The sequence below is a fragment of the Halyomorpha halys genome, unplaced genomic scaffold, assembly GCF_000696795.3.
Source record: "Halyomorpha halys isolate HHAL.00 unplaced genomic scaffold, Hhal_1.1 Scaffold594.1, whole genome shotgun sequence".
Lineage (NCBI taxonomy): Eukaryota > Metazoa > Arthropoda > Insecta > Hemiptera > Pentatomidae > Halyomorpha > Halyomorpha halys.
In genome coordinates, this window is record NW_027114174.1 from 416542 (window position 1) to 429726 (window position 13185).

Consider the following 13185-nt stretch of genomic DNA (forward strand, 5'->3'; position numbering starts at 1 on the left):
ATATATATATGGCAGAATTTCTATAGTTTGTAGAACTAAAACTATGTTTTGTCTATCGGTAGTCAAACCTCTTATTATTGACTTAACTGATTGAAGGGATCGCAAATGAAAAAACCGGACGCCCATAAAACTAATGTGTTATTAATAACTAATTTCTATATAAAATAGACTGTGTTCCGTGGAAATGTGGAGATTCCTTACCAAATGTGCGGATAAGAATTAAAAAACATTACAAGTACTTACTTGCTGGATAGTCTTCCATTATTTGATTTTAAATGAATTTAAAAACAAAAAAAAAAATAACTCCATGATCTTATTCCTTTCAAAGTAAAGTATGGAAATATAGACACCGAATATTTATGGATTAGCCATATATCTCTGTTATAGTTAGTGAATAATAAGTTGTTATTTTCATGAGGACGGTTATTATTAATTATTTTGATGTTGACTATTTCCACCTAAACGGAAGAATTGTCCCACTGTATATAGATATCACTTGATTTAGTATCAAAATTTCTTGTGGCATTTTGTTAGCTGTGTGGTTTAGATATCGAAAAATAAGGAATTAACGGCTAGCTATTAAATTTAGATGGTTGATGATCCTTATCTTGAATTTTTTTTTCTTAAATAGGAGATTAGTCTGTTTTTATTGTCGTAAATTATTTTGTCAATATTTGAAATTGAATAAAGACCAAGGTTGCGGCCATAAAGTGAGAGATTTGGATCAGGAGTAGGTGAACAATATACATGGTATCCACCATAGATATTTCCTACTTAAATTAAATATATTAAAAACTAAAGATCTCTCAACTTAAATTAGACTAAAGATTACTAAAGTAATTTATTTGCTAACAATGTGTACATCTTAGAAAAATAATTTGCAAAAAATAGTGATATATCCTAAATTGTTTACAAAAAAGAATGAGAAATATTTATTCTCGGTATGACGAGAAAAGCGCGGACACTAGGCAGGAGGGTTCGATATGGTGTACTTACTTCAGAGGTCCAAAAGCCTGGGGGAAAAAAGAAGTTATTTCGTTCTACTTTTTGATAACTTCAAAGAAACCTATATCCATGCAGGATTCAAAATTAATAACTCTGCCAATCATGAGTGCGAGAAAATAAAAATGTAGGCTGTTCCAAAACGATGCAAAAAATTCATTGTTGGAGTTATAAAATACCTTTTAGTTTTTGACTGACAAGAAACTAGGAGTAAAACGAAGATGAAAAAGTTAATCTGGCATGATGTGCCGGAAGTTCTGCAGACGAAATGAAAAAATCACGTTTTGAAACTGGAGATACGAGTTTCTGCATACTTTTTCTTTTATGACTCATATGAAATGATGTGTTTTAAGGTCCTCCAAGTCCAATCGATTCTACTGAGTCCAATAGATTTTTCATTCCTTAATTTTTATTTATTTTTTTTTTTTACATTTTTCTATTGTAATTTTATAAAATGTTCTAAAATTATAAAATTTTCGTGCTCTAAGCTCTATTCGTCATTGAATTTACTAACTGGATCGTTATCACCAGTTAGCTTTTACTTATTTAATACTGTTTTTAATCATTTACGTATTGAGCATGAATGATTATTATTATATATAGGGAGATGGTCAGGGTTGCGGTCAAAGGAGAAATAAAAATAGTTTACAACTATTTATTTTCCAACGTTTCGCCCCACTTTGCAGGGCTTCATCAGGGCTGTCCAAATAAATAAGTTGAACAGGACATAGCTGTTCAACTTATTTATTTGGACAGCCCTGATGAAGCCCTGCAAAGTGGGGCGAAACGTTGGAAAATAAATAGTTGTAAACTATTTTTATTTCTCCTTTGACCGCAACCCTGACCATCTCCCTATATATCAATTTTTACGGTCAACTATACATACATATATAGATTATTATTATACATTTCATCAAGGGCGTACCCAGGATAAAAACTAGGGGATGGCAAGCCATAATCAATCTGGTCGTTACATTAAAGGTGAATGAAACCAAAATTTTAAGAAAATTATATATAATTTGGCTGTGTTTTATTAGCTATTAGAATTAATATTTGCTTGAAAAGTTACTTTTTATTAAATTAATAATTTTTTGTCAGTTCTAGGGGAGGGGCAACTGCTCTCTCCTGCCCCCCGCTGGGTACGCCCATGCATATCATGTGCAGTTGACAAAGATAGTTGTCTTTCATACATATCTTGTTTCGAAATATTTAATGAATTGTATATGAATAAATTAAAAAATATTTTTATATTATGAAACATTCTGATTTAGAATTTCATTAGTCTTGATTAATGGAAATCTATTATGAATAAGAAATTTTGTATGAATTACGAAAATCTTGCTTTTAAAGTTTGAATTGACTTAGACCTTTTTCAAAATTAACTAGATGTCAAGTAAAGCAATAAAAAAATAGGAGTTTTATTAGGAACAATAATTTTAACGACATAATTCATAAATATTTATTAATTATATTTAAAAAGTAATCCATTTTTATCATTTTAGGCTCTTATCATTACGAGTTTTTAACATTCTTAAAATGTTCCTGAAAAACTGGAGGAATATATCGCAGTAAATAGAATATCTTTATGTTAGCTTCCGTCACTGATCTAGCGGTGGTGTATAATATAGGAGTAATTAATATTTCCGTATATTTTCGGTCTTTCTCTTTTAGGAGAAAGATCCAAAACTTGGAATTTGATCGTTGAAATAAAATCCGGCAGCAACATTCGTTTTACCGAAAATGAATTACTTCTACACTTTTCGATCAATTTATAATAATGTTCAGGCTTGTATAAGCAATCGTCTTATTTTCATTTCTATCTATCCAAAATCACGATCATTCGGTAGACAGGATGACTAGATACCTAAAATTTGTGGTCTATCGTTTCAATATTATTTGATAACTGAGCAATTTTCATCCATGTCAATGCTACTTTTGGCCTGAACAAGCATCACTGCAAGCTATTACGTCTTTTTGAGAAGTTATATCCTTCATATGCATTATGATACTTCATGTGCACTTCTTGAAGCTGTAGTTTCATCCCATGCATCTTGACATTTTCATCATGGAAATTATGGAAAGCCAAGTTGTATAGTACATACTTGGCTTATAATAGGCTAACGAAACAGAACGTTTTGGATACGGAGGTGCTTTTTTCTGGTCTTCTGCATGACAGTTTCTAGCTCGCTGGGCATTTTGCAAATGTAAATCATGACTTTGTCTAAGATGTAATTTCTCTTCCACATTACTGCAGGCTTCGATTTTTCCCTGTAGTTAATCGCATTTTTGGCATATCTCTTTTCGAGGAGCATGGAAATTTAAAATTCAGTATTAAATACTTTCCTATAGATCCACTTCACAAACGATTGATTATTTCCCTCAATATTCTCTACATATAGGCTATACATTTTATGAACATGTAAATCAGGACTCAAATAGTTTGGACCAGGAGCGTGACGATCTCTAGTGTAATGTCAGCACATTCCCAGCGGAGAGTCCCAGCGGACACTTAGCTAACTATGTTCTCGTACAACTTATGTCTTAATTCCACCTGTTTTTCATGAAGATCAGTTCCAGGTGTTTCAGCGCTCAGAGCACGAGTTAACCGTCCTACAGAAATTTTAAATGTATCTAAAAAAACTCTGCTAAACGACGATTTGTCGGCTTTTTGTGTATTAAAGTTGTGTTCATATAAAATCTTTATATTTGTTACTTTAATTAATATTGATTAATACTAAAATAATTCCATGTAATGTTGAAATTACAACCACAATATGATAGTCCATTTTTGACAATATCATAAAAATTACATTGAATTAATTTAGTTTAAAATAATGTGTAAAATAACTGATAAATTCATTTTTTTTTATTTTTACAATTATGGGCACATATAACAAATTTGATATATAAATATACACATAAATGAATATACCATTAGTTAAAGCTAGTTGGACCCATATTTTGGATTTCCCGCGAAATTTATGAAGTTATCTGAAGAACAATAGGGTAGAAAATTAAAATAACAGATGAACTGGAGTTAAATTTCAAAGCACTGTGCGATTTTATATAATAACATTCCTCCATTAACGTTTCCTAACGTGTAGAAGTCAAAGCTCAGTTAAAAAGAGTTATAATTGATGGTCCGAATAGCCCTACTTATGTTACACATACTATGCTATACTATAGGTATTGCAATTATAATATGCATGTTATAAGTTAGTTATTGTTCCACCAGGTGGATGTTAAACCAAATATATACTCCCTGATTCCACCTCCTGAAGAAAAGAAGCGAGAACTTGGTGCTGGCTTATTATAATCCTTTCTAAACCAATGTAATCCACACACAATAGAAATTGGTAACTCGAATGTTATGGGAAATTCAATTTCAAATTATCCAGTTAAATTGATGACTTTCAACCAATAAATAATTACAGCAATTATTGTAATATATATAATTCATAATGCTTTTTAATTAATATAAGATAGGAAATAAATAGGTATTAACTATGCTTAGAGACACCAGGTGCAGTGCGTGCATCACACAATTTTCACATTCCACTTTATTTAGAGTAGAAATTAATCCTGGATAAAAAAAAAATTATTCACTTTGGCATTACCTACCTATACTAATTTTATAGCTACCGTTATCCAATCACAAAAAACATTTCTATCCCTCAACGCGGATAGCAGTCTATTCCTAATCAGAAACCTATTATCTAAAACAGAATTACTGCTTCCTGGGAGTCCTTCCAAATTAGCAGGGAGGAACTTACAAGGCATTTCCACCAACCATCTCTTATCCTCTATCCGTCAGAGACCCGCACATATATAATACATTATAAGCCCCTTTTTATAGGAGAAACGTTTGTTTGAACAAACTTTTAAAACCATGCCACTTTTTTAAGTGAAATTACAGCAAAAACCATTATATATACAAAAAAAGGAAAATAGTACTTTCTTTATAGAAATTTGAATTCCATTTTATTTACAACATAAGATATATGTAACATATTGATGCTTGAAGAAGTTTATCGGGGGGTGCGGTCAGCAAAGAACAACATAAATAAATAAATATTGTTTTGTTTATTTATGTTGTTCTTTGCTGACCGCACCCCCCGATAAACTTCTTCAAGCATTAATCTACGGTCAACTATCTACATCTCATTATGTAACATATTGATATTTGCTATTCACCCGGACCTTAGATATTGCTTTCACCAGATATAGCCTAATAAATAATATAAACAGGGATTTTATTTTGAATATAATAAGATTTAGTGGGTAAGTTTGTGCGTTTTCGAGGTGTTCCTGTGGAAAACAAGTAATTTTTAACTCGAGTTCTCAACCGCCTATATTCATCAGAACATTTGATCTTGGTGGAACAAATTTTAAAAAATATAACTTTTTTTCAAGCGACATTGTGTTGAAAAATATGAGATGTATTGAAAAAGTAAATAGGGTCTTTTTTATAGAGCTGTTAATGTTAAAATCCAAAATGCATCTTTTCAAAGTTTTTCACTGAAACTTCACTCCTATTCACCAGGACTTTTTTTTTTTTTTATTTACTAGACATCATTAAAATGATAACAGTATAATATAAACAGCGCATTTTTAGGTACTATAATTTATTTCCAGTATAAATAAATAAATAAGTACAGTAATAAATACATCACAGTGAATGCATGATTTAATATAAAATGTAGACAAATAATTGTAAATAGTTCCAAAAGGTTCACATTTTTTATTTCTATCTGTGGTCATTTATTTATTTTTTCGTATAAAACGTTTGCATGGCTCCAAAGATTAACTATTTAAAGGGGCCTTAAAGTAATAGCAGCTTCACTGCTGTAACATTAACTGTCAACTATCACGTTAGATCTAGTGCTATAAAACTGCCACGGCAGTGAATGCTGCCATATCGGTAACTGCTATAGCAATATTTCAGTGGCTGCTGTAGTTACTGTAAACTGTCGACGTGTAATCAGGCTTTATCGTATCAGCTTCACTGAAGCTATATTTATTCTTGGAACAAGAAAAAAAAATTGAGAGATAGGTCTTCTTTTTAAATTTCAATATTTTCTAAATATAAAATAAATGTTAATTTACATCTTTCAATTTTCGTTCCAACTTTTTATGTGAGAAGAATAAGTAAATTTGAAATTGTTTGCGATATAAAATCTGTTTTAACTAGTTCTATATACCTTATTTCTCTCACGCGCTGTTGTCTAGAAACAAAAATGATTATTCAAGAGCAAAATTAAACAAAAATCTGAGTTAATTTTTTGTTGAACAGAAATTTGAAAAAAACAAATACCCATACTTACTTCAAAATTAAGGTGATGAAGATTTGTGAAGAAACACGCGATTACTCAATATACGGATTATTATACATATATAATTACGGATAACCAAAACGTTGATAGGGATGACGGTAGCAGCGTGGTAACGCGGCTGTCTGCCAACCCATAGATTGCGAGTTCGAGCCCGGCCCTACCCGGGATTTTTTCAAGCATAAAATTATGTAATACTTACAATTTCTCCCCCTTTCTTCCGGACATTTGTGTGGCCTGTTAGCCAATGGGTGACACTCACAAAAATACGCGTGGGAGTTGACGGACCCTATGAAAGCTACATCAGGAAACGCGCGATGTATTTCTTAAGTACATCACGCGAGGCCTTGGACCTCCGCGATCTAGTTGTGCCAATGAAAAAAAATGGTAAAAAGTAAGTACGTATTTTGGGGCTCCATCGCATAAGGTACCGAGTCCTACTAGTTAATGATGCAAACTCCACTTGAGTGTAGCTTGGGAAGCACAAAATGATAGGGTTTCATATTTTCAAAGGTCACAAAAAATGTAAAAGTAGTAAAACTTATAATTCAAATCAAGTTTTGCAGTCTTGGATTCCGATATAACACTCATATAGAGTTCTAGGCAAATGTTTCGGTGGAATGTTTCGTTTTCTTTTTCTTTCTTTTTTTCCAGATTATGATAGTGGCAGTAGAGACTTGAGAACCGTGATGGGCAAAAATTTGCTATGGATGTAACTATAGCTAAAATTGCCATAAAAACGACCCTTATTCATGAATGAACCCTTGATAAATAAATATCGTAACTATAGCAATATTAGCTATTAGTTTCAACTATAGCTAATTTTCGCCCAACAGTGCTTGAGAATGACCCATATGGATAATAAGGTACCGAATAATTGTGTAAGCGCCTTACACCTTATTGTACCAGCCTCAGATGATGCGAAGAACCCCGTATTAATGAAATGTGTAAAAAAAAAATTGAATTGTAAATATGTACTTTTTAACGACGGCCATTTAGAAAAATCTGTGATATTAGGGCAAGGCAAACCTTCAGGAAGTGGTTAACTTTTTGCCGTTGTATTTTTCAAACATTATTTTATAAGAATCCGTTGACAGAAATTTATTTATACTTACTTTTAGGTACATCTAAATTTTAAAATATTTTTACAGGACTACTTAGATAAATCTGACCCTTAGCAATTGTATACTGGCTATATATTATTACGTCTTGAATAAAATTAAAAATTATCTAATACAATGTGGTTATAAACGTTATAAACGAGAACTTGGTGCTGGCTTATTATAATCCTTTCTAAACCAATGTAATCCACACACAATAGAAATTGGTAACTCGAATGTTATGGGAAATTCAATTTCAAATCATTTGAATTGTAAATTGGTAATTAAAACCTATACATTAATTACTAATAACTAATATTCTCGTGAAGGATTAAGTAAGCTTGTTTATAAACATTTGACCAGTGCAATACATCCATTGCATCCAGTGCATTCGAAGATGACGGTGCCTTAAGAAATACCCGTAATGTTGAAATAATATTGGAAAAAATATATATACTATAGCGGCAAAATGTTTTTGCACACCCAATTTTTATAAAACTATCGGTCATAAGGGACATAATAATCCACCGAACTTCACATTAGTAAAAAGTATATTTAAAACTAAAACAATTCTATTTGTGCAAAATGAATATCCAGGATCGATATGTGTCCCAGCAGGACAACGATCCAAAACACACTGCCACCAAGACCAAGGAATGGTTGATATTTAATGTGCGAAGACAGCTGTACACCCCTCCTCAATCATCTGACATAAATATTATAGAAAATTTATGGCACATCTTGCATCAGAATTTGAGAAAGCATCACATCACTGGAAGACACCATTTGAAACAAGTACTGGTCCCATAATGGGAAACAATCAGTCTTCACTTCGTTAAAAACTTATTGTCCACCCAACCATTAGGTCCACTCCATGCCTAGAAGTCTACAGACAATTATTGATGCCAATGGACTTTTCATGAAATATTAAATTTTTATTTATTCTCAAAATAAAAAAAATATCGTGTAATCAGTGTGCAAATAATTTTTGCCAGAGGATTTCATTATTTCTTTTATTTTTCTCCATTAATTTAAAAGTTAATTATTGTACACATATAGAATTATTTTAGTTTTAAATATACTTTTTTTACTAATTTGAAGTTCAGTGGATTATTATTTCTCTTAAGACCGATAGTTTTATAAAAACTGGGTGTGCAAATACTTTTTGCCGCCACTGTAGCAGTTGAGCCTAGTTCGCAAAAATGGAAAAGAATCGCAAATGTTATGGTAATCTAAATATCATAAAATACCATTTTTAAAAAATAAAGTGTTTAGTTTTTGTTTTATTTTAAATTAAAAAAAAAAGTCCAAAGAAAATATGGGTATATTTGAGTGCACCGTTTTAAGCTTACCAGAGAAATCGGGGAAAACTTAGTTCCTTCTTATTAGAGACAGAAAACATCGCTAAAACAATTTCTAGCATTAATTTGATTTTTGCCAAGCAAGGTCCTTTTCGATCTAATTTTACAAGCTCATTGCACTGAGCGGGATTGGTTTGGAAAATTCAACAGTGATTTGATATCCGTTTTGAATATTCTGCTCAGAGCATTCCCGGGCCGTTTGTAACCGAGTGGGTTGAAGTGCCATTAACTGACTCGTGATTACATGGGCGCTGGTTCGAATCCTGCCGGGGGGGAAGCTTGTCTCTTATTTCTGTGGTGGTCCCAGAAAACGAAAACTTGACTCTCTACCATGGATGTCATAAGGTGGCATCTTTTAGAGAACTCACTGCTATCTTCCTTCTCCCCCCTTATTTATGTTAAAAATGACCAGCAAGGAGGTCGTCAAAAATAAAATCCTAAACCTGTGCGTGCTCTGTACAGTTCTTGACAGTTAAAAATGGTTTTTGGAACATACTATGTATGTATCCTTGGAACGGAAAAAGCACTTAAGGCACACTTAAACCATGATATTGGTATTAAAGAACCTCATCAATGAATATTGGTGAGGTTCTAGAGTAGACTGTTGGATAAAACCAAGGTAACAGTACTCATGTACTTAAGGAGTGAGGAAGTAGTCAAAGGACACCGTTAGTCGTCATATTCATTCCTCGGGAAAAGTGAAAAAAAAAACCAGGAGACTGGTATTGCAGCTTACGCAGCAGCAATCCGCCAAGGGGAAAGAAATATGTAAGAGCCACCTCACAGCCTAGAGCTCTCTCCATCCGATAATTATATATTTCGATCCATGACCCACTTTCTCCCATATGAAAAATGTAATAATTTTGTAGAGGTCGAAATTGCAAGAGTTGTTTGACAGTCGTCTTGGAATAGTAGAACCAGAGTATAACAATGAACAATTGATTGAAATAGTTGATAAGGTGGATCTGAATAGGCTATATTTCTAATATTAATTTGCTATTATACTGAAGAACTACATATACTTTTTTATTAAATAGCGGTCATTTTACTTTTTATGTACAGCTCATTATTACATTCCCAACTTTGTAGGTTTAAACCCCCATTAGGCTAATGAAATCAAAATCGTCATATATTTTACGGAATAGTAACTACGTTACTATTTTTATTTCAACATTTTAACATATTCTAAAAATTCAATAAAACGTATCCTCCCTCCCTTTAAACGTAATTTTGTTTAGTTTTTGAATTATAGTAGTTCACTTTAGTACCTTCACTTAATAGTAAGTGAAAATATTGTGATGATAAAAATTTTCTATTTCGAGTTTTCGATGGAAATAAATGACAATTATAATTTTACCTTATAACAAAACATATGAAAATAACTTGAAAATTGAATTTTGGTATTTTCGGTGTATCACGTTAATGAAATAGTCCAACAAGATATTGAAACTAAGTTTAACCTCTTGATAGCTATTAACACATGTATGCATCCTAGCTATCGTATCATACTAGCTGACCCGGCAATAATTCGCTATTGCTATATTTGAGGATGTGTATAGATTTAATGATCACAATTGATAGTTTGATATAAATATATTTTAGTAGTATTTACTTAAAATTAAACATTTACGTATAATTTATTATTATCCATAAATTAAGCTAATATATGCGATAAGAAACGTTGAAACTTGTATTATGTTCTAAAAGCTACACTCAGTGTCAAATGTTAGACATGCACATTGAAATTAAAAAAACTTTTCACGTTTTCTTTATTTTTGATTGATATTATTTTTTTAAGTATAAATTATAATATTGAAACGGGGACAATCTTCTCAAACCTTGAGGATTATTTAAATCCAATATCAGTAAATATATACATTTTATATACGCCAAAATGGTAGATTCACTTGTTTACTATTTTCTTAATCCTCTAGAGTTGAAATGTTTATAATACCATTTCTACTTCAGTGCAGGGTTGAATTTGTTTCAAAATAGACCTAAAACGAACGTGAGTTATGGGAAAAAATAAGTATTTTTCTGAAGAACACCGTTTGATTTCTTCACTTTACAAGGAAGGAATGAGTTGTTGGGAAATCGCCCGCCGAATCAAACGGAGTTTTCATTGGTCATGAAGTTTATTCGGCACGGGGAGAAATATGGAACCCACCTTTCTACTGAGAGGCTTGTTTTACATTACGAAAGAAACAGAATATTCTTTGAATCGTATCTAACTTATATAAAACAGCAAGAGCAATTGCTGAGGAAGCTGGAGTTCAAACAAAACTAAGAAATGTCCAAAGATTATTAAAAAAGTAAATAACAATAGAAAAAATTGAAAAGAAAGCCAGTTTTGAGCCCTTTAAATTAGCCCGGATGGCCTTTGCTCGTAATGTGATGTCATGGACAAAGAAGTGGAAGAAATTCATCTTAAGTGATGAAAAAAAATTCAATCTGGACGGGCCAGATGGAATTTCATATTTTTTTCATGGCTTAAGAAAAGAAGAAACAATTTTAACAAGGCGTCAAATGGGAGGAGGAAAAGTTATGGTTTGGCGATCAATTATTTACAAAAAGAAAGGAAATTTGGTATTTGTTTCATTAAGAGTAAACTCAGCTGAATATAAAAATTTGTTAGAGGAACAAAAGTTGACTTTCAAAATTTGAAAAATAAAACAAAAGTATATATTTTTGGCTTGAGATCAATACAAGTAGGCTGCTGATTAACTTCATGTAAGTGATAGATTATTTTAATACTGTTTTAGGGGTAATTTAAAATGATGGTTGGGTAGGGATAACAATTTTTAAAGTGTGTCTAACATTTTGACACTGAGTGTATATCGATAATTTTGTTTTTACCACAGAACTCAAGGCTTTATCCATAAATAGTAGATATATTTAGGAACCCTGGGTCCTGGGTTCTTGTGAGATAAACAAATTACAGATGTACCCCAAATTATATTGACTGACCTAGGAAAGTGTGTTCAAAGATTTTTTAGGAGTGAAACAATGTTGATATTCGTTTTTAGCACCCCAGGAAACCAAAAAATTTTCGAATTTTCGAAAAAATCGGAAAATAAAATTTTTAGTCCAAAATGTTTGCCCTACAATTAATATAAAGGATTGTATAAACTGCACCTAAGGACACAAACCGTGTCTAATTTAACAAATTAGAACCGGAGATAAAAAATAAAACTTTTTCCTACTTGAAACCCTATAAAATATAATTCCCTTGGCGAAATGGAACATTTTGAAAAAAAACTGCACGCAAATCGGTCCAACGTTTATTCCCTTATGGGATCTATAAACAATGTGTATTAGTGAATGATAAATGAATACAAATCTTAGCTGTTTTGACCTAGAATAGCTGAATAATTACTTTCCAAACTCTATTGGATTTAAATACACATAAGATAAATGTACTATTCACTAATTTATAATGATATTTCAGTCATTTGCAATTCTTTAGGAGTTACTGCCAATGAAGTTAAAATTAAGGCTACACTCCTCAGGTAGTGGTAAACTTTTTATCACCGTATTTTTCAAACATTTTTACTTAAGAATCTATGACAAACTAGTTTATACTTACTTCTTGGTGCAGCTAAATTTTAAGATATTTTTATTAGACTAATACGATTAATCCGACCCTCAGTAACTATATCCTGCCCATATTTTGTTGAGTTTTGAATAAAATGAAAAATTACCTTTAGACAATTATAGATCCCATAAGGGAATAAACGATTTGTACCTAGTTATGTACTATAAAAAAAAATCAACTGTTTGAAATTTCATTTATATCAATATAGATATGATTAGTTAGAAGTAAATCTAATAATTCATTATCTATGGAACAATTCTAATTTGTTATGCTCGACCTTATTTTATTTCTGTGATTAGCAAAAGTGTTATAATGTACATTGATAACTCATTAAATTTTACAGGTCGACTAAATAATTAAATCTTCAAGGAAGAACTTCATCCCAATGAGCGATTTACCTGAATAACAGAATGAAAAGTTTGAGAACTATTGCTCCATTGCAACTATTACCTGTACTTTGAAAATAATGCCTTGGTATGTCAAAGTGAAGAAAAAACCTCAGAGAAATTATAATAAGATAATATACAGAGATTATCTTGAATCATCAAGTAGTACAGTCCAACGTTTTACTGCTAATTATTAATACAATAAGAATTACAAATAAATTAAGCTCTTTATACTAATTCTGATTCGGATATGTAGCACCGAAGCGAGCCCAGGAAATGGGCTGTTAAAATTAGTTAACAAAATTACCAAGGTAGTCAAAAACCATATTCATAAACAAATAAATATTCTAATCATTGTTTTAGATCAATATGTTTTGCTATCCTTGCAATATACCCTCTGTTAACGCCATA

The 13185-nt window shown here is 31.5% G+C and overlaps 1 protein-coding gene across 2 annotated transcripts in view; it reads left to right on the forward strand.

Annotated features, from left to right (window-relative positions):
• The window catches only part of LOC106684578 (dynein regulatory complex protein 8), a 21843-nt gene extending 8981 nt beyond the window's left edge, over positions 1-12862 (forward strand). The window contains exon 5 of one of the 2 annotated variants that reach the window (XM_014426737.2): positions 12732-12862. In XM_014426737.2, the coding sequence (XP_014282223.1) occupies positions 12732-12740 (9 nt within the window). In that variant the 3' untranslated portion in view covers positions 12741-12862. Of the gene's footprint in view, positions 1-4237; positions 4441-12731 lie in introns of those variants that run through there. The other variant, XM_014426735.2, reaches the window with a different exon arrangement.
• The last annotated feature ends 323 nt before the right edge of the window (positions 12863-13185 follow it).